We start from the raw sequence: 20,993 nt of genomic DNA, 5'->3' as shown, positions 1-20,993 counted from the left end.
CAAAATTTCAAGGACAAATATACAAACCCTGAAACATAGGAGCAAGCTTCCAGACATCGAGAGCGCCAATGGATGTGTCCTGGCCAAGAGCTGATCCAGGAGGAAGAAGGGAATGCCAGCAAATATCAATGTCAGAAAGTACGGGATCAGGAAAGCACCTGTAATATAATATATAAAATGTTATTCCAGTAAAACAGCTTCTGAATTTTGGAAATATGTTTCTATCTATATGATAAAATTATCTGCAGCTGTATAAACAACTGATTTCAGATTGTTAGATTCTAATGTGTTTTTCTATCTGATTTAACATAGGTCACATGCTTAAGGGGAAAAACTTACATTTGCCAATAACATACAACAAGTACAGAAGATGCGATTACACTTTCAAACCTTCAAAGTACAGCTCAATAAGCTGAAGCAGTTGTAACTTTGAAAATTCAACACTGAACCAACATTTTTTCTAAGTTCAAAGGTGGGCCCTTCAACAAGCCAGAGGACTAATTAATGAACAATCCAGTCAGATGCATCAGCTGCTGAGGCATTTAGGAAACATTTTAACACTTTGGGTGTGATTTAACAGAAAATGCTCTAAGTGTCATTTTGGGCGCGATTGGCGGAGTGTTCCTCAATGGCAGGCTTGGCGATATCGTGGCCTGCATTCAACGGCATTTAGTGCGGGAAATGAGCCCCCACGAGATTCCCGCTATTACTGGCTGTCTCGCTGTTTGATTCGCCAGACCCGCATCTCAGCTGCTCGCCACTAACAAAGGACAGCTGCTTTTAAACGCTCCCTCACCACTTGCTGCCAGTCAACACACAAGCATGGCAGCACCCAGACCTGTTCCGCCCGTTGATGATGCCGATCTGGCTAGGCTTCGCGATGCTGTGGATGCGAGATGGGACATCCTGTTCCCCCGAGGGGGGGGGGGGGGGGGGGGGGGGGGGTCGCAGGGTCAGCAGCAGGGTCAGCAATGCCCCCTGGGAGGCAGTGGCAGTGGCTGGCAGTGCGGGCAGCATGACAAGGATGACAGCCGTCCAATGTCGGAAGAAGCACTTCCATCCCAGGACCCTCATACCCACACGTCTCCCACACCCTGGCGATTCCTGCCTTTCCTCAGACTGCCATCCAGCGAGCCAGTTGTGCTGGCAAACTGTGAGAGCCACGAAGAATCCAGCCCGAGTTTGTGGAGTCAAACAAAAAATAACTTTCCACAGGACCAGTACTTTCCCACTGTTCCCTCCCTAGCTGGTACCACACCGGCCAGCTCTATTTATACAGCTGCACTGCTAATGATTGCCCCCTCGCTCACCCCTCCCCCCTCATTGGGCGTGCTCATTGTGGTGAATGTATTCACCTAAGTATGAACTGCCTGTATAGTGCTGTGACCTATGACCTTGTACTGGAACCCCGGTGGGCTCCGCCTCTGGCTCCGCCCTCCCCGGGGGATATATAGTCCGGCCACCTATGGGTGGCACTCATTTGTACAGCAGACACTGGCAGGCGAGTTCCTGGATAATAAAGCCTTATATTCACTCGTTCTCACGGTCTCAGAGTGAACTGATGGTATAACACTCATCTTCCCCAAGTACCATGGGGTCACCAATTTGCCCCATCCAAAACGATCTGGGCAGGTTATAACACAAGCCTTGCTCTGCACACTCACTCTGGCCACATCAGGAGCCCCTAGACCTCAGACCCCAGGCCTCTGCTGGGATCATTAGGGAGGCTGTGTTCAGACACCCCTCCCCTGATCCACACACTTACCCTTCGGCCACAAGAGGATCACCAGTATTGAGGCCCTGCTCTTGAGGCAAACTGTGCAGCATCAAATCATCCTCTGAGACATGGCACATGTGCCCTCGAGGAGGCACTTGTAAGTAGAGAATATTTTGTTTATTAAACGGTCAACAGTAATAAAGATTTGAAAATCAACTATGTAGCATTCCACATATCACAATTCAACAACAAGGAAACATCACCATTCCATATTGTTACTAATACAAAGCTATATCAGCTCATTTTCACAAAAAAACAGATGGGACGGGATTGTCCATTAGCCGACGCTATAATCGGGGCGTGCGATCGGACGGAGAATAGCTCCAGTTTGATCCAGTTTGATGCCGAATGGCAATGTTCCGTCAGCTTGAAAACGGCGTCAATGTGACACACTCCGAGTGTAGTTGAAACACTGTTCGCATATCATCATCGGGCCCACCCACAATTCTCCACCTCGAATGGGCCGACGCTGCGGTCCACTTGTGCTCTCACATACCGTGACCATGGAGTGGTGGCTGCTGGGAGAGAGAGAGAAGGCGTACGAACAGTGTCCAACACTGCCATACTTCACCAACAGTGTGCTGCTGGCCGGGGGGGGGGGGGGGGGGGGGGGTCTTCTGCCAGGGCTGGGGGTAGTGGGGGGGGGGGTGGTTGGGAGGTGGGCTGCGGGGTCGATGTGGGCTAAATCGCTGGCTTTTAAAGCAGACCAAGGCAGGCCAGCAGCACGGTTCGATTCCCGTACCAGCCTCCCCGAACAGGCGCCGGAATGTGGCGACTAGGGGCTTTTCACAGTAACTTCATTGAAGCCTACTCGTGACAATAAACGATTTTCATTTCATTTTCATTTCATTTTCTAAGTTACCATTAGAAAACTGACCAGGAACTGTTTCCAGGGGGAACAAGGGAATGCCAGCAAATATCAGTGTCAGAATGTATGGAATCAGGAAGGCTCCTGTAATATAATATATTCATTATAACTAAATATAACTCTTCAACCAGACTGATTTGTACCAATCTCAGAGAAAGAAGGCTCGCTACTTTCAATCAATTTCACCAGTGATTTATTTTGATGAAGTGGTTCCTCGAACCATCTATACTTCTCACCAAAATAAAAACATTGGAGCCATATTTCCTGCCCCTGCCCATGGTAGTGTGAACAGGAGGTAGAGTGAAGGGTGGCAAGATGATCTGAGGGAGGGCATGTAGAATTCAGCCAGTTGTCAATAAGGAGGAGGCCACTGCCAAAGTAAACATCTGGGGGAGGTGCTTTGCAACATCATTTCAGGGAGACAGATATGGAGTGCCTGCTTTAATCGAGGATGAAAGGAGAAGGGGGGTCATGCACTAATTTAAGAGGCAGATCAATATGAGAATAGATCTGGAGTGTTGTAGATGAGAGTGGCTTGAACGGTGGGGTTGAGCGATGAAGCGTGCGAATGTGAAACAGGGTATTGATGTGAACAGTACTGGGTGGGAGAAGTGACAATACCAGCATTGAATGGGCAAAAAATGTGACTTTCAACTGGGGGAGAAGGGCAAAGACAGGAAGATTAACTGGGTGGAGCTTGATATGAAAGGCACTCCAGCAGCATGTTCTTTCTGAGTGTGGTCTCGAGAAAATGTTCTAACATTTTTTTAAAATGTGAGTTGGTCAATGCCCTGCCTGTATAAATTATGTGCAGTAATATTCGGCAGTGTGTCCTACCTCCACCATTTTTGCCACAGAGGTACGGGAATCTCCAAACATTTCCAAGGCCACTGGCGCATCCCACCCAGGAAAGCATGAATTCAAACTTCCCCTGCCAGTTCCCTCTGTCGGGTAAGGTTTCACTCTTCCCAGACTGGCTGCCTGGTCCCTTGGCCGTGTCGTCTGGCCCTGTCTCCCTTGGGAAGACTTGGGCCTGGGGGCAAACTGATCTCCCACCAATGATTCTGCTGTCCCCTACATCGCTGCACATTCACACTCGCTTCACAGGTGGAAAGTTTATGAAATCTCAGCTCAACTAAATCGCAGTTCCTGGTTGGAATCAAATATTTTGCCTTCAAGGTTTCCCTTCATACTGCAAGTGCAAGATAAAGAAAGGATTCGTACAAATGTCATTTTGGTTTTGTTTAATTTAGTGGGGGCGGGGGAATGGTGGGCAAGAAGAAATATTTTCTCAGATAAGCTATGATATATTCAGCTTCACGGGAGGATGGGTGAATCCCAATCTTATCGAGTTCTAACTACTCAAAGGAAGTGGCAAAAAAATAACTGGTCTGAAAACAGACATGAAGAGATTTCAAACCTGGTGCAACAGACCAGCTCTGGGACCAGCTCTGCCAGAGGCTTTACTTTTACTTGGCAACTTGAATAGTAGCAGAGACAGCAGTGATAGCACCGGGGGGGGGGGGGAGCTGGATTAGCATCAGTAACAAATACAGTTGTTAATCCATGGTGCTGTTCCGGCTAACAGTCAACTGGATCAGTAACAGACACAACATTAACCTCAGCCCCAATCTTAGCTCTGTGGGGTTTGATTGAGTTGAAATCTTGTCCACAGTGTCTTCCATTGAGCTCTCATCAGTCAGTGTAAGCATTCCCTCTAGTCAGTCTAGAAAATAAAAGCACTGACCTGGAAAAATGGCCTTGCAACCTGCCCAGTTCAGTCATTCAACATCTCCCAACATCGTCAATACTCTGAATAATAGAAAATAGAAACAGACATGAAAACCGAAGGAACTAGTCAATAACCAGGATTTATGATTTTAAATAGGTTCCCAGAGAAGTATGGTGGCATTTCGGAAAGGCTTGAGAATTTATTTAATTCTGGCTATGCTGCCAATTTGTGGGATCTAAGCCGAGATAAGCAGACATGCAGAACTGGCTGCTGGATCCTGCGCCGGCAGGCAATTCTGAATGAATTCCTCCCAGTCAGAATTGTTCCTGGCAGAGAGGGGTACTGTGTATGATTATTAGAACCAGAGTGACCTTGGCTGGCCCAAGTTCATTTCCCCAAATCGACTTTTTAAAATCTCTTTCTGACTCTCGCAGAATGATTTTGGGACGGATGGAATCGCCTTTACTTCCTCAGGAAACTAAGGAAATTCGGCATGTCCACATTAACCCTTACCAACTTTTACAGATGCACTATAGAGAGCATCCTATCGGGCTGCATCACAGCCTGGTATGGCAACTGCTCGGCCCAGGACCGCAAGGAACTTCAGAGAGTCGTGAATACTGCCCAGTCCATCACACGAACCTGCCTCCCATCCATTGATTCCATCTACACCTCCCGCTGCCGGGGGAAAGCAGGCAGCATAATCAAATACCCCTCCCACCCGGCTTACTCACTTTTCCAACTTCTTCCATCGGGCAGGAGATTCAGAAGTCTGAGAACACGGACGAACAGACTCAAAAACAGCTTCTTCCCCGCTGTCACCAGACTCCTAAATGACCCTCTTATGGACTGACCTCATTAACACTACACCCGTGTCTGCTTCATCCGATGCCAATGCTTATGTAGTACATTGTATATATTGTGGTGCCCTATTATGTATTCTCATGTATTTTCTTGCATTCTGTTTAATTCCCTTTTCTTCCCATGTACTGAATGATCTGTTGAGCTGCTTGCAGAAAAATACTTTTCACTGTACCTCGGTACACGTGACAATAAACAAATCCAATCCAATCCAATCCAGTATATCAGTGATGTTCGAAGAACGATAACGTTGTGGGACAGGTCTGTGATGCATGTCGGAATTTCAGAGATATTATCTGGTTTCTCCGATTCAGCGGCTAAGTGCGGCTCAAACGGAGAATTTCCGGGCGTTTTATGACCCAAAAATTGGTGCAGACCCCTCACCGATTCCGGGACCGGTGACAGGCTAGCAGCGGCGCCGGGTGAAATTCCCGGCTCCCGTGCCTAAAACGGCCAGAGAATGGCCGAGTCCCTGGCTGCGCATGCACACGATTGACGTGTGGTGAATGTAACTCCGTATTCACACTGTATTGTATATACATGAGACCATGCATTTATAAGCGCAGTTGTGTTGCCCGATCACTAGGGGGAGTAGCGCTGGGAATGCTTAGGAGTTTGTGCAGGGCTCCACCCTTGGCTCCGCCCACGACTCCTCCCCCTGGACTGCGGTATAAATACCAATGCTCAGAGCCAGTTGTTCAGTTCATCAAGAGTTCAACGCGGAACAGGCTGGCTCTGTTGTAAGTAGATTAAAACCACTGTTCATATCTTAAAGCACGTGTCTAGTGAATTGATGGTTCCATCATGACGACCTGCAACAGTCACGCCGTACAACATGGTGCCAGCCATGCATGGACTCGGCCCGCCATCCACGCCCACACAGGCCACCCCCTGGATACCCCACTGGACACCTCACACCAGTCCCCGCAGCCCTCGTGTTTCTCCGGGTGTCTCTCTGGGTGTTTCTCTCTCTGGGTGTCTCTCTGGGTGTTTCTCTGGGTGTCTCTCTAGGTGTCTCTCTGGGTGTCTCTCTGGGTGTTTCTCTGGGTGTCTCTCCGGGTGTCTCTCTGGGTGTCTCTCTGGGTGTCTCTCTGGGTGTTTCTCTGGGTGTCTCTCTGGGTGTTTCTCTGGGTGTCTCTCTGGGTGTTTCTCTGGGTGTTTCTCTGGGTGTCTCTCTGGGTGTCTCTCTGGGTGTCTCTCTGGGTGTTTCTCTGGGTGTCTCTCCGGGTGTCTCTCTGGGTGTCTCTCTCTCTGGGTGTCTCTCTGGGTGTTTCTCTGGGTGTCTCTCTGGGTGTTTCTCTGGGTGTCTCTCTGGGTGTTTCTCTGGGTGTCTCTCTGGGTGTCTCTCTGGGTGTCTCTCTGGGTGTTTCTCTGGGTGTCTCTCTGGGTGTCTCTCTGGGTGTCTCTCTGGGTGTTTCTCTCTCTGGGTGTCTCTCTGGGGGTCTCTCTGGGTGTCTCTCTGGGTGTCTCTCTGGGTGTCTCTCTGGGTGTCTCTCTGGGTGTTTCTCCGGGTGTCTCTCTGGGTGTCTCTCTGGGTGTCTCTCTGGGTGTTTCTCTCTCTGGGTGTCTCTCTGGGGGTCTCTCTGGGTGTCTCTCTGGGTGTCTCTCTGGGTGTCTCTCTGGGTGTTTCTCTGGGTGTTTCTCTGGGTGTCTCTCTGGGTGTCTCTCTGGGTGTCTCTCTGGGTGTCTCTCTGGGTGTCTCTCTGGGTGTCTCTCTGGGTGTTTCTCTCTCTGGGTGTTTCTCTGGGTGTTTCTCTGGGTGTCTCTCTGGGTGTCTCTCTGGGTGTCTCTCTGGGTGTCTCTCTGGGTGTTTCTCTGGGTGTTTCTCTGGGTGTCTCTCTGGGTGTCTCTCTGGGTGTCTCTCTGGGTGTTTCTCTGGGTGTCTCTCTGGGTGTCTCTCTGGGTGTTTCTCTGGATGTCTCTCTGGGTGTCTCTCCGGGTGTTTCTCCGGGTGTCTCTCTGGGTGTATCTCTGGGTGTATCTCCGGGTGTATCTCCGGGTGTATCTCCGGGTGTATCTCCGGGTGTATCTCCGGGTGTATCTCCGGGTGTCTCTCCGGGTGTATCTCCGGGTGTCAATCTTTAGGATTCTGAGCATTGTTTAACATTCAAATAACATTCAGTGATTACAAACACACAAAAACAAAAGAATTAGGAGAAGAAATAGCCCATTCGGCCCCTCAACCCTGATAAAATGGTGATTGATCTGATTGTGGCTTAAACTCCACTTTTCTGCCAGTCCCCATAACTCTGGAATCTCTGGGTGATCAAAAATTCTGCAACTCCACCTTGAATATGTTCAGTGACCCACAGATTCCTCCCTCTCTGGGAGAGAGATTCCCACAGATTACCCTCCCTCTCTGGGAGAGAGATTCCCACAGATTACCCTCCCTCTCTGGGAGAGAGATTCCCACAGATTCCTCCCTCTCTGGGAGAGATTCCCACAGATTCCTCCCTCTCTGGGAGAGAGATTCCCACAGATTACCCTCCCTCTCTGGGAGAGAGATTCCCACAGATTCCTCCCTCTCTGTGAGAGATTCCCACAGATTCCTCCCTCTCTGGGAGAGATTCCCACAGATTCTCCTCCCTCTCTGGGGGAGAGATTCCCACAGATTCCTCCCTCTCTGGGAGAGATTCCCACAGATTCCTCCCTCTCTGGGAGAGATTCCCACAGATTCTCCTCCCTCTCTGGGGGAGAGATTCCCACAGATTACCCTCCCTCTCTGGGAGAGAGATTCCCACAGATTACCCTCCCTCTCTGGGAGAGATTCCCACAGATTCTCCTCCCTCTCTGGGGGAGAGATTCCCACAGATTACCCTCCCTCTCTGGGAGAGAGATTCCCACAGATTACCCTCCATCTCTGGGAGAGATTCCCACAGATTCCTCCCTCTCTGGGAGAGATTCCCACAGATTCCTCCCTCTCTGGGAGAGTTTCCTACAGATTCCTCTCCCTCTCTGGGAGAGAGATTCCCACAGATTCCTCTCTCTCTGGGAGAGATTTCCACAGATTCCTCTCCCTCTCTGGGAGAGAGATTTCCCAGATTCCTCCCTCTCTGGGAGAGATTCCCACAGATTCTCCTCCCTCTCTGGGGGAGAGATTTCCCAGATTCCTCCCTCTCTGGGGGAGAGATTTCCCAGATTCCCCTCCCTCTCTGGGGGAGAGATTTCTACAGATTCCTCTCCCTCTCTGGGAGAGAGATTCCCACAGATTCCTCCCTCTCTGGGAGAGATTTCCCAGATTCCTCCCTCTCGGGGGCGAGATTCCCACAGATTCCTCCCTCTCTGGGGGAGAGATTCCCACAGATTCCTCCCTCTCTGGGGGAGAGATTTCCACAGATTCCTCCCTCTCTGGGGGAGAGATTTCGCAGATTTCCCTCCCTCTCTGGGAGAAAGATTTCCACAGAATCCTCCCTCTCTGGGAGAGAGATTTCCACAGACTCCTCTCCCTCTCTGGGAGAGAGATTTCCACAGATTCCTCCCTCTCTGGGAGAGAGATTCCCACAGATTCCTCCCTCTCGGGGAGAAAGGACCTTGCTGTCTCAGTCTTGAAAGGCACCAAGGTTTTAAACAGTTTTGAGTCTGGCTGACTCTTCCGCATTCTCCCCCTTCTCTGTCCACAGACGCTGTCAGACCTGCTGAGAAATTCCAGCATTTTGTGTTTTTCTTTTCGATTCTTGCATCCGCAGTAATTTGCTTTTATTTTAAACTGTGTCCTCTGCCTGTAGATTCGCCCTCAGGAGGAAACATTCACTGAGCATCCACGCTGCCACGTCCCCTCAGGAACTTACATGTTTCAATCAGATCACTTCTCATTCTTCTAGATTTCAATGGGTTAGAGTCCAAACTTCTCAATCGTTCCCCAAGAGGTAACTCCTTCATCCCATGACTCAATCCAGCAAACCTTCTCTGAACAGCAATTATATCCATTCTTTTTTTTAAATTTAGAGTACCCAATTCATGTTTCCAATTAAGGGGCAATTTAGCGTGGCCAATCCACCTACACTGCACATCTTTTGGGTTGTGGGGGCGAAATCAACGCAAACATGGGGAGAATGTGCAAACTCCACATGGACAGTGACCCAGAGCTGGGGTCGAACCTGGGACCTTGGCGCTGTGAGGCAGCAGGGCTAACCCACTGCGCCACCGTGCCACCCTATTATACCCATTCGTAAACAAGGATACCAAAACTGCACAAGGTGCTCCAGATGTGCTCTAACCCTGCACATTTTCATCAACACGTCCCTCCTTTTGCAGGAGAACCTATAGGAAATAGTGTTCATTATATCATAAGGTTTATATCCTTCCTACAATATGGTGATCAGAACTAGACACAAAATGCCAGCTGGGGCCTAACCAGCATTTTATATAATTATTTATCCAGCATCACCTCACCTAATAAAGGAGATGCTTTCTTTACCACCTTACCGACCTGATCTGCCACCTTCAGGGATCTGTCGACATGCACTCCAAGGTATCTCACTTCATCTGCCTCTCTCAAAGTGTTCGCACTATATTAAATATTTTCTTGCTTTGTTTACCCTGCCCAAATGCATTTCCTCACGCTTTTCCTGATTGACTTTCATTTTCATTTTTCTGTCTGAACCATTGATAACATTCTGGAGACAACAACTATCCTCTGCACTATCCTCTTCACTATCCTCTTCACTATCCTTTTCACCATCCTCTTCACTATCCTCTTCACTATCCTCTTCACCATCCTCTTCACTATCCTCTTCACTATCCTCTTCACTATCCTCTTCACTATCCTCTTCACTCTACTCTTCACCATCCTCTTCACTCTACTCTTCACTATCCTCTTCACTATCCTCTTCACTACCCTCTTCACTATCCTCTTCACTATCCTTTTCACCATCCTCTTCACTATCCTCTTCACTATCCTCTTCACTATCCTCTTCACTATCCTCTTCACTATCCTCTTCACTATCCTCTTCACTATCCTCTTCACTATCCTCTTCACTATCCACTTCACCATCCTCTTCACTATCCTCTTCACTCTACTCTTCACCATCCTCTTCACTCTACTCTTCACTCTACTCTTCACCATCCTCTTCACTACCCTCTTCACTATCCTTTTCACATCCCCTTCACTATCTTTCTCACCATCCTCTTCACTATCCTCTTCACTATCCTCTTCACTATCCTCTTCACCGTCCTCTTCACTATCCTCTTCACTATCCTCTTCACCATCCTCTTCACTATCCTCTTCTCTGTCCTCTTCACTATCCTCTTCTCTGTCCTCTTCACTGTCCTCTTCACTATCCTCTTCACCATCCTCTTCACTATCCTCTTCGCTATCAACTTTACGGCCAATCTTTGCATCATCTGAAAATTTCTCAATCATGCCTCCCACAGTTATGTCCAAATCATTAATATATACCAGAAACAATGAGGGACCCAACATTGAGCCTTGTGGAACACTGTTGGAAATCACTTTCCATTTTCAAAAACATCCATCCATCTTTACCCTTCACTGTCACTGAAACAATTTTGGATCGAACTTCCCACATTCCCCTGGATCCATTGGTTGTTATTTTGTTCACTGGGACCTTATCAAATGCCTCAGTAAAATCCATGTGGATCACATCCACTGCACAACACTCAGTATTTTGTTATTTTCCTCTAAAAATCAATTAAGTTAAGACAATTCTCGCTTAACAAAAGCAGGCTGCCTATCCCTGATTAATCCTTATCTTTCCAGCTGACAGTTTATTCCAGCTCTCGGAATTGATTCTAATAATTTTCCCACCACTGAGGTTAGTCTGACCAGCCTTTGATTATTTGATCTATCCCTCACACCCTTTTGAAACATTGGACAATGTTTGCAGACCTCCAATCCTCTGGTACCTTGCCTATATTGAGTGAGGATTGAAAGTGATCTTCAGAACATCCACTATTTCCTCCCTGGCTTTGTGTAACAGTCTTGAATGCAATCCATCTGGCCCTGTTGACTTATCCACTTTCAAGGATGCCAGTCCCTCCTGTACTACCTCTCACACTCTGCTTAGTGTGTATAATGTTTCACATTCCTCATTAACTAGGATGTCCACATCATCCCTCTCCCATGTGAAGAGATACAAAGTACTCATTAAGGCCCTGCCCACATCTTTTACATCAATGTATAAATTACCGTGTACATACCAGATAGGCCATACTCCTTCCTTAATCATCCTCATGTTCTTAACCCACTGATAAAACATCTTTGGATTTTCCTTGATTTTAATTGCCAACGTTGTCTCATATCCCCTCTTTGCTTTCCCAATTTTATTTTTTACTTCACCCCAGTATTTTCCATACTCCTCCGGGCTTTCTAAGTATTAAGATTTTTGTGACTGCCATAGACTTTCTTTTTCTGCTTTATCTTACCCCTGTTCACTTCCATGTTACCAGGAGGCTCTAGATTTGACAGTATCCCTCTTTTTCTTTGGGAGAAGATGCCTACCCTCTGGCCGTGGGATCTGACCTTCGAACCCACATAGCCCGAAACAATGCTGTTTTCAAACTATACACAGAGCTGTCGCCTTGCCCCTTCCTATTTCCTAAAAGAGTTACTAGAAATACCGAATGATAAAATCTTACCTTTTTTAAATCAATGTAAACCTTTGCAGGAGAGATGCTGAAGTGATCGCGTATTCATAATGCAACGTTGTAAGGTGACCACTGAGTGAATGAACGAAAAGGTAGAAATGTCATCCTTTAATTGGATGGTTTTCCAGATCTCTCCCTAATTTACTCCTTCCTTTTGACCCAATTCATTCTATTTTGAGCTCCATTTAATGAGTTTTGAAATGTTTGTCTGGTCAGATTAGTGATTACTCCTGGTTAGAATTCCGCGTGATTAGAGAATCAATACTTTTTTTTTCATGCTGTTATGAATATGGTGTTTCAACTACAATCAATTTTATTTTCATTCTGGGGTTAAATGTCAGATTAATGATTCTCACATTAATGTCTCACATTAATGTACATTGTGACCATATGAAAATGGGAAGGGGTTAAAACAAAACGCACAATATGTAAAGAGATTATTCTTACCAGGTGCCAAATATAAACTCAGAATTCCAAGAACACTGTCAAACATTATTTGAAGCAATATGTACAGCCATTCCTTTCCTATCCTCTCTTTCGTTGTGTCAAAACTGCAGATACAAATTAATTTTGAAGGTTGAGGTGGCAGACCAGGAACAAATTCTGAGACATTAGAAACATAGAAAATAGGAGCAGGAGTCCATTTGGCCCTTCGAGCCTGCTCCACCATTCATTATGATCATCCAACTCAATAACCTAATCCCCCATATCCTTTGACCCACTTAACCCCAAGTGCCATATTTAACTGCTTCTTGAAAACTTACGTGGTGGAATTTTCCGGACTGCCAGTCAAGTTTTCCTACGCGGCATGCTATCGCTGGCAGCGGGTTCCTCCATTCTGGCAGCCGGCCCATGGGGTTTCCCATTGTGGCCACCCTATGCCATCTGAAAGCTCGCGAGCGAGGATGCGCTACCAGCGGAGTGGAGTATCCCGTCAATGGAGAATTCCACTGACAATGTTTTGGCCTCAACTACTTTCTGTGGTAATGAACTCCACAGGCTGACCACTCTCTTGGCGAAGAAATGTCTCCTCATCTCTGTCCGAAATGGTCTCCCCTGTGTGTTCAAACTGTGACCACCATTGGGAATATCCTTCCTGCATCTACCCTGCCCAGTCCTGTAGAATTTCATAGGTTTCTATGAGGACCCCCCTCATTCTTACTCTTTGTTTCCTGCCTGCCAACCTATTTTCTTTCCATCTCGATACACTACCCCTCATCCCATGATCTTTAACATTACACACTAATCCCGTATGCGGGACTTTATCAAAAGCCTGAAAGTCCAAATAAACCACATCCACTGGCTCCCCCTCATCAACTCTACTAGTTACATCCTCAAAGAATTCCAGTAGATTTGTCAAGCACAATTTCACCTTCATAAATCCATGCTGACTCTATCTGATCCTGCCATTGATTTCTAAGTCCTCTGCTGTATAATTTCAAGACTATTAGGGGTATCTCAGTGGCATCCCCCGGGTGCTCCGGTTCCCTCCCACAGTCCAAAGATGTGCAGGTTAGGTGGATTGGCCATGATAAATTGCCCTTAGTGTCCAAAATTGCCCTTAGTGTTGGGTGGGATTACTGGGTTATGGGGATAGGGTGGAGGTGTTGACCTTGGGTAGGGTGCTCTTTCCAGGAGCCGGTGCAGACTTGATGGGCCGAATGGCCTCCTTCTGCACTGTAAATTCTATGATAATCATCAGCCATGAATACAGAGCATCTTCTAACAAGTCATGCACTTCACCTATAGTAATGCAGGTATCAGTGAAGTAGAGGCAGCTTGAGTGTTTCTTAGATAAACATCATTGATGTGCATCATGGTGCTCTTATGGTCACCGATCATCAGAACAGTAATCAGAGGACGTGGAGTTGACATGAAGAGTTTGATGACCAGGACTTTCCCAAAGCTGTGAATCGTGACCAGGGAACTTTAATAAGCAAGTTCCAATAACAAAACAAGGATGTACATGCTGACAGCAAAACCTCAATACTTTGCCCCAAATTGCTTTGAGAGAGTCAGACACCCTGGTACCTTATTGGCTGCTTGCCATTGCTCAGGCCAAGTGGGATTGTACATCACTAATTGTCTGCAAAAACAACATACAATTATGTAGTAGCTTAATGTAGCAAAACCCACCAAACATCTCAGTTTGTGAGCATTAGACCCAAGTAGGGTAGTGGCTGAAGTTGTAGCCGCACTCTGTTAATACTTCTGCTTCTGTATTAGGAAGGTCATGTTTCAGGTCTCACATCTGAGCACACAGTCAATACTTGCATCAGTCCTCACGGAATACCGCATCATTGAAATGTTTCAGATGTAAAATCTAAGGAGATAAAAGATCCTGTGATACTATTTCAAAGGAAAGCTTGATGCATTTTCCGTAGACGGTGATGTGAGTGGTCACTGCACCAAGGTGGACTTACAATACAGATCAGCCATGATCTAACTGAATAGCAGACCAGATTCAAGGAGCTGAATGGACAGACCCCTCAATCTACACTGTCACACACATTAACTGGTCATTTTCTCATTGCTATTTATCCTGCCCTATCTGCAATGCCGAATAACAATATTGCCATCACATCAAACAATCCTTGGCTATAAAATGCTTTGAAATGTCTTGAGAACATTAAAGATGGAAAATAAATGTGTTCTGTCTTCTTTAACCTAACAGAAGTACATTCTCATTGATAAATCAAAGAATGTCAACTTTGAGAGTTGTTTGTCATTCGATAATCCCACGCAGTTGATGGATTTTCCGATTCATGCGACACTCTATTGAAATTGTTCTACAGTCAATGTCACTTCTACTTACATGACCAACTGAATGGGTCAAAGACTGCCTGAGGGCACAGAGAAAACAATCCAGTCAAGAATAAAGTGCACGATGAAAACTGCTGAAGGCTCACAGAACGATAACAAAGAGCACAAGGCACAGAGGTCACAGCAGAGCTTACAGCAAACAGCACCACACTCTCGGAAGGTACAGCACACCAAGTACACGGCACATAGAAAAGAATGTACGATGCACAATGTGGAATTTTAATGGCCCAATTTGAAATTAAAGATTACTGGGGCATCAGCCCAGGCACACTACTGCTGTGGCCAGTGCAAATATTAAGAAAGCAAATAGGCTCCATTTTAATCTTTAACACAAATAATAAAACTTTATTTTTCAATTCTATATGCCTAGGTCCTCGTTTCTAATTAAAAATGTCAACTTGTCTCTTTGTAATTACAGGTGTTGCTCAGTTTCTGTTGTGCAGTTCCTTCAATTTGTATTACAGAGAACCGCCTAACTCCCAACTAACTTTATATTAAATTCATTTACGGGATGTGGGCGTCGCTGGTTAGGCCAGCATTTATTGCCCATCCCTAATTGCCCTTCAGAAGTTGGCAGTGAGCTGCCTTCTTGAACCGTTGCAGTCCCTGAGGTGTACGTACACCCACTGTGCTGTTAGGGAGCGAGTTCCAGGATGTTGCCCCAGTGACAGTGAAGGAACGGCGATATATTTCCAAGTCAGGATGGTGAGTGACTTGGAGGGGAACCTCCAGGTGGTGAGGTTCCGAGGTATCTGCTGCTCTTGTCCTTCTAGATGGCAGTGGTTGTGGATTTGGAAGGTGCTGATTAAGAACCTTGGTGAGTTCCTGCGGTGCATCTTGTAGATGGTACACACGGCTGCCACTGTTCATCGGTGGTGGAGGGAGTGAATGTTTGTGGAAGGGGGAGCAATCAGCTTTGTCCTGGATGGTGTTGAGCTTCTTGAGTGTTGTTGGAGCTGCGCTCATCCAGGCAAGTGGAGAGTATTCCATTACACTGCGGACTTGTGCCTTGTAGATGAGTGTTTCAAACTTTTTTTGTCCAGGACCCATTTTTTCCAACCAGCTGACCTTTGCAACCCACCATTTTCACTTACCTTTAATGTGACAGGTGAGCTTGCATGGTCCTCATGAAGCCATTTGCTTTGATAATCAATGTTACATTTCTGATAATGGCTTCAGCTGATGAGTTGAGATCTCACTGAGGTTTGTCCTCTGATGCAGGATCCATAACTCCCGAAGCGAGACTGTAGGACAATTGAAGGCTTTATTGAACTAGATGTTTCTCCCAGCAGCGCAGGTACAGAATGCTGCAGCTAGGGAGACACAGACTCTTATACTCCGCCTTACTGGGCGGAACCAGCAGGCAGGCTTCACCAATGATCTTGCAGTATCAGGTACCCCAACACCAATGATCTTACAGCATCAGGTACCTCCAACCTAGGTACCGTAATACCCCTTAATACCGACTACCACTTCCTTGTACTCACCATGCTTAATCTTCAAATGTCTTTGAAGTTTTGAGGGTTTTAAACTTTTTTTTTGCCAGTGCTTCCCTGCATATAACACACGTGAAATTTGAACCCTGATTTGGATCGGCATAATTAATAACCAACACCTCAAATAACCATCTTTATGCTGGTCTGTTCCTGTTTAGAGCTTCTTCTTCATTACTTGTTCACCAGCGGCCCAGGAGTTCACATCAGCACGGCTTGCAGTTACAAATGGAGCAATCTCTCTCGCGTGCCTGGAACTCACAAATATATTTTACTGTCAGTTAACCCAAAGTAACTTTTAAACTAAAGCTCATTATTAATTCCAATTTATTTGATATTTCCTTTGTACTGTCCCAACCCCTTCCCCTCCATAGAGACTCATTGCCCCCAGGCTGAGCTACTCCCTTGGCTGGAAACCCAGTCAGGCAGTGTGTCCCTGTGAACAGGCAGTCTCCCTGTGAACAGGCAGTCTCCCTGTGAACAGGCAGTCTGTCTCCCTGTGAACAGGCAGTGTGTCCCTGTGAACAGGCATTGTGTCTCCCTGTGAACAGGCAGAGTGTCTCCCTGTGAACAGGCAGTCTGTCTCCCTGTGAACAGGCAATCTGTCTCCCCGTGAACAGGCAATCTGTCTCCCTGTGAACAGGCAATCTGTCTCCCTGTGAACAGGCAAACTGTCTCCCTGTGAACAGGCAAACTGTCTCCCTGTGAACAGGCAATCTGTCTCCCTGTGAACAGGCAAACTGTCTCCCTGTGAACAGGCAAACTGTCTCCCTGTGAACAGACAGTCTGTCTCCCTGTGAACAGGCAGTGTGTCCCTGTGAACAGGCAATCTGTCTCCCTGTGAACAGGCAGTGTGTCTCCCTGTGAACAGGCAGTCTGTCTCCCTGTGAACAGGCAGTCTGTCTCCCTGTGAACAGGCAGTGTGTCTCCCTGTGAACAGGCAGTCTGTCTCCCTGTGAACAGGCAATCTGTCTCCCTGTGAACAGGCAATCTGTCTCCCTGTGAACAGGCAGTCTGTCTCCCTGTGAACAGGCAGTCTGTCTCCCTGTGAACAGGCAATGTGTCTCCCTGTGAACAGGCAAACTGTCTCCCTGTGAACAGGCAATGTGTCTCCCTGTGAACAGGCAAACTGTCTCCCTGTGAACAGGCAGTGTGTCTCCCTATGAACAGGCAGTCTGTCTCCCTGTGAACAGGCAAACTGTCTCCCTGTGAACAGGCAATCTGTCTCCCTGTGAACAGGCAATGTGTCTCCCTGTGAACAGGCAGTGTGTCTCCCTGTGAACAGGTAATCTGTCTCCCTGTGAACAGGCAATCTGTCTCCCTGTGAACAGGCAATGTGTCTCCCTGCTAACAGGCAGTGTGTCTCCCTGTGAACAGGCAGTCTGTCTCCCTGTGAACAGGCAATCTGTCTCCCTGTGAACAGGCAATCTGTCTCCCTGTGAACAGGCAATCTGTCTCCCTGTCAACAGGCAGTTGTCTCCCTGTGAGCAGGCAATCTGTCTCCCTGTGAACAGGCAGTGTGTCCCTGTGAACAGGCAGTTTGTCTCCCTGTGAACAGGCAGTCTGTCTCCCTGTGAACAGGCAAACTGTCTCCCTGTGAACAGGCAATCTGTCTGCCTGTGAACAGGCAGTCTCCCTGTGAACAGGCAGTCTGTCTCCCTGTGAACAGGCAGTCTGTCTCCCTGTGAACAGGCAGTCTGTCTCCCTGTGAACAGGCAGTGTGTCTCCCTGTGAACAGGCAATCTGTCTCCCTGTGAACAGGCAGTCTGTCTCCCTGTGAAGAGGCAGTCTCCCTGTGAACAGGCAATCTGTCTCCCTGTGAAGAGGCAATGTGTCTCCCTGTGAACAGGCAGTCTGTCTCCCTGTGAAGAGGCAATCTGTCTCCCTGTGAACAGGCAAACTGTCTCCCTGTGAAGAGGCAATCTGTCTCCCTGTGAAGAGGCAATCTGTCTCCCTGTGAACAGGCAATCTGTCTCCCTGTGAACAGGCAATCTGTCTCCCTGTGAACAGGCAGTCTGTCTCCCTGTGAACAGGCAGTCTCCCTGTGAACAGGCAATCTGTCTCCCTGTGAACAGGCAATCTGTCTCCCTGTGAACAGGCAGTCTCCCTGTGAACAGGCAATCTGTCTCCCTGTGAACAGGCAATCTGTCTCCCTGTGAACAGACAGTCTCCCTGTGAACAGGCAATCTGTCTCCCTGTGAACAGGCAAACTGTCTCCCTGTGAACAGGCAGTCTGTCTCCCTGTGAACAGGCAATCTGTCTCCCTGTGAACAGGCAAACTGTCTCCCTGTGAACAGGCAAACTGTCTCCCTGTGAACAGGCAGTGTGTCCCTGTGAACAGGCAGTCTGTCTCCCTGTGAACAGGCAATCTGTCTCCCTGTGAACAGGCAGTCTCCCTGTGAACAGGCAGTCTCCCTGTGAACAGGCAATCTGTCTCCCTGTGAACAGGCAGTCTGTCTCCCTGTGAACAGGCAGTCTGTCTCCCTGTGAACAGGCAATCTGTCTCCCTGTGAACAGGCAGTCTGTCTCCCTGTGAACAGGCAGTCTGTCTCTCTGTGAACAGGCAGTCTGTCTCCCTGTGAACAGGCAGTCTGTCTCCCTGTGAACAGGCAAACTGTCTCCCTGTGAACAGGCAAACTGTCTCCCTGTGAACAGGCAGTCTGTCTCCCTGTGAACAGGCAGTCTGTCTCCCTGTGAACAGGCAAACTGTCTCCCTGTGAACAGGCAGTCTATCTCCCTGTGAACAGGCAATCTGTCTCCCTGTGAACAGGCAATCTGTCTCCCTGTGAACAGGCAATCTGTCTCCCTGTGAACAGGCAATCTGTCTCCCTGTGAACAGGCAATCTGTCTCCCTGTGAACAGGCAATCTGTCTCCCTGTGAACAGGCAGTCTGTCTCCCTGTGAACAGGCAAACTGTCTCCCTGTGAACAGGCAGTCTGTCTCCCTGTGAACAGGCAGTGTGTCTCCCTGTGAACAGGCAGTCTGTCTCCCTGTGAACAGGCAATCTGTCTCCCTGTGAACAGGCAATGTGTCTCCCTGTGAACAGGCAGTCTGTCTCCCTGTGAACAGGCAGTCTCCCTGTGAACAGGCAATGTGTCTCCCTGTGAACAGGCAATCTGTCTCCCTGTGAACAGGCAGTCTGTCTCCCTGTGAACAGGCAGACTGTCTCCCTGTGAACAGGCAGTCTGTCTCCCTGTGAACAGGCAGTCTGTCTCCCTGTGAACAGGCAATCTGTCTCCCTGTGAACAGGCAGTCTGTCTCCCTGTGAACAGGCAAACTGTCTCCCTGTGAACAGGCAAACTGTCTCCCTGTGAACAGGCAGTCTGTCTCCCTGTGAACAGGCAGTCTGTCTCCCTGTGAACAGGCAAACTGTCTCCCTGTGAACAGGCAGTGTGTCTCCCTGTGAACAGGCAATCTGTCTCCCTGTGAACAGGCAATCTGTCTCCCTGTGAACAGGCAGTCTGTCTCCCTGTGAACAGGCAAACTGTCTCCCTGTGAACAGGCAGTCTGTCTCCCTGTGAACAGGCAGTCTGTCTCCCTGTGAACAGGCAATCTGTCTCCCTGTGAACAGGCAGTCTGTCTCCCTGTGAACAGGCAAACTGTCTCCCTGTGAACAGGCAAACTGTCTCCCTGTGAACAGGCAGTCTGTCTCCCTGTGAACAGGCAGTCTGTCTCCCTGTGAACAGGCAAACTGTCTCCCTGTGAACAGGCAGTCTGTCTCCCTGTGAACAGGCAGTCTGTCTCCCTGTGAACAGGCAATCTGTCTCCCTGTGAACAGGCAATCTGTCTCCCTGTGAACAGGCAGTCTGTCTCCCTGTGAACAGGCAATCTGTCTCCCTGTGAACAGGCAATCTGTCTCCCTGTGAACAGGCAGTCTGTCTCCCTGTGAACAGGCAATCTGTCTCCCTGTGAACAGGCAATCTGTCTCCCTGTGAACAGGCAGTCTGTCTCCCTGTGAACAGGCAAACTGTCTCCCTGTGAACAGGCAGTCTGTCTCCCTGTGAACAGGCAGTGTGTCTCCCTGTGAACAGGCAATCTGTCTCCCTGTGAACAGGCAGTCTGTCTCCCCGTGAACAGGCAAACTGTCTCCCTGTGAACAGACAATCTGTCTCCCTGTGAACAGGCAATCTGTCAGCCTGTGAACAGGCAGTGTCCCCCCCTGTGAACAGGCAATCTGTCTCCCTGTGAACAGGCAGTCTCCCTGTGAACAGGCAATCTGTCTCCCTGTGAACAGGCAATCTGTCTCCCTGTGAACAGGCAATCTGTCTCCCTGTGAACAGGCAATCTGTCTCCCAGTGAACGGGCAATCTGTCTCCCTGTGAACAGGCAATCTGTCTCCCTGTGAACAGGCAGTCTCCCTGTGAACAGGCAATCTGCAACGGGGACCACTGCTTCCTGCCGCTATTGATAATAAAGGACAATTTGCTGATAATGTCCTACTTGAGCAACAAATGTAACCATGGAGAAGCTTCGGTACAAAGCATTCCAAAAATGATTGAGGAGGGAGTGTGGGTGTGAGGAGGGAGTGTGGGTGTGAGGAGGGAGTGTGGGTGTGAGGAGGGAGTGTGGGTGTGAGGAGGGAGTGTGGGTGTGAGGAGGGAGTGTGGGTGTGAGGAGGGAGTGTGGGTGTGAGGAGGGAGTGTGGGTCTGAGGAGGGAGTGTGGGTCTGAGGAGTGAGTGTGGGTGTGAGGAGGGAGTGTGGGTGTGAGGAGGGAGTGTGGGTGTGAGGAAGGAGTGTGGGTGTGAGGAGGGAGTGTGGGTGTGAGGAGGGAGTGTGGGTGTGAGGAGGGAGTGTGGGTCTGAGGAGGGAGTGTGGGTCTCAGAGGGTGGGTT

At 48.3% G+C, this 20,993-nt stretch overlaps 1 protein-coding gene across 2 annotated transcripts in view; it reads right to left on the bottom strand.

Moving 5' to 3' along the window:
• The window catches only part of LOC119954900 (protein FAM180A), a 118,357-nt gene extending 106,371 nt beyond the window's left edge, over window positions 1–11,986 (bottom strand). Inside the window, exons 1-3 of one of the 2 annotated variants that reach the window (XM_038780535.1) lie at window positions 11,836–11,986; window positions 4,393–4,457; window positions 28–158 (exon numbers count right to left, since the gene is read on the bottom strand). In XM_038780535.1, the coding sequence (XP_038636463.1) occupies window positions 28–158; window positions 4,393–4,430 (169 nt within the window). In that variant the 5' untranslated portion in view covers window positions 4,431–4,457; window positions 11,836–11,986. Of the gene's footprint in view, window positions 1–27; window positions 159–1,765; window positions 1,872–4,392; window positions 4,458–4,511; window positions 4,573–11,835 lie in introns of those variants that run through there. The other variant, XM_038780534.1, reaches the window with a different exon arrangement.
• Between the last annotated feature and the right edge of the window lie 9,007 nt (window positions 11,987–20,993).

Source organism: Scyliorhinus canicula, chromosome 20 (assembly GCF_902713615.1).
Source record: "Scyliorhinus canicula chromosome 20, sScyCan1.1, whole genome shotgun sequence".
NCBI lineage: Eukaryota > Metazoa > Chordata > Chondrichthyes > Carcharhiniformes > Scyliorhinidae > Scyliorhinus > Scyliorhinus canicula.
The sequence above is the reverse complement of the archived record's forward strand: the minus strand, read 5'-3'. Positions and strand labels throughout refer to the sequence as shown.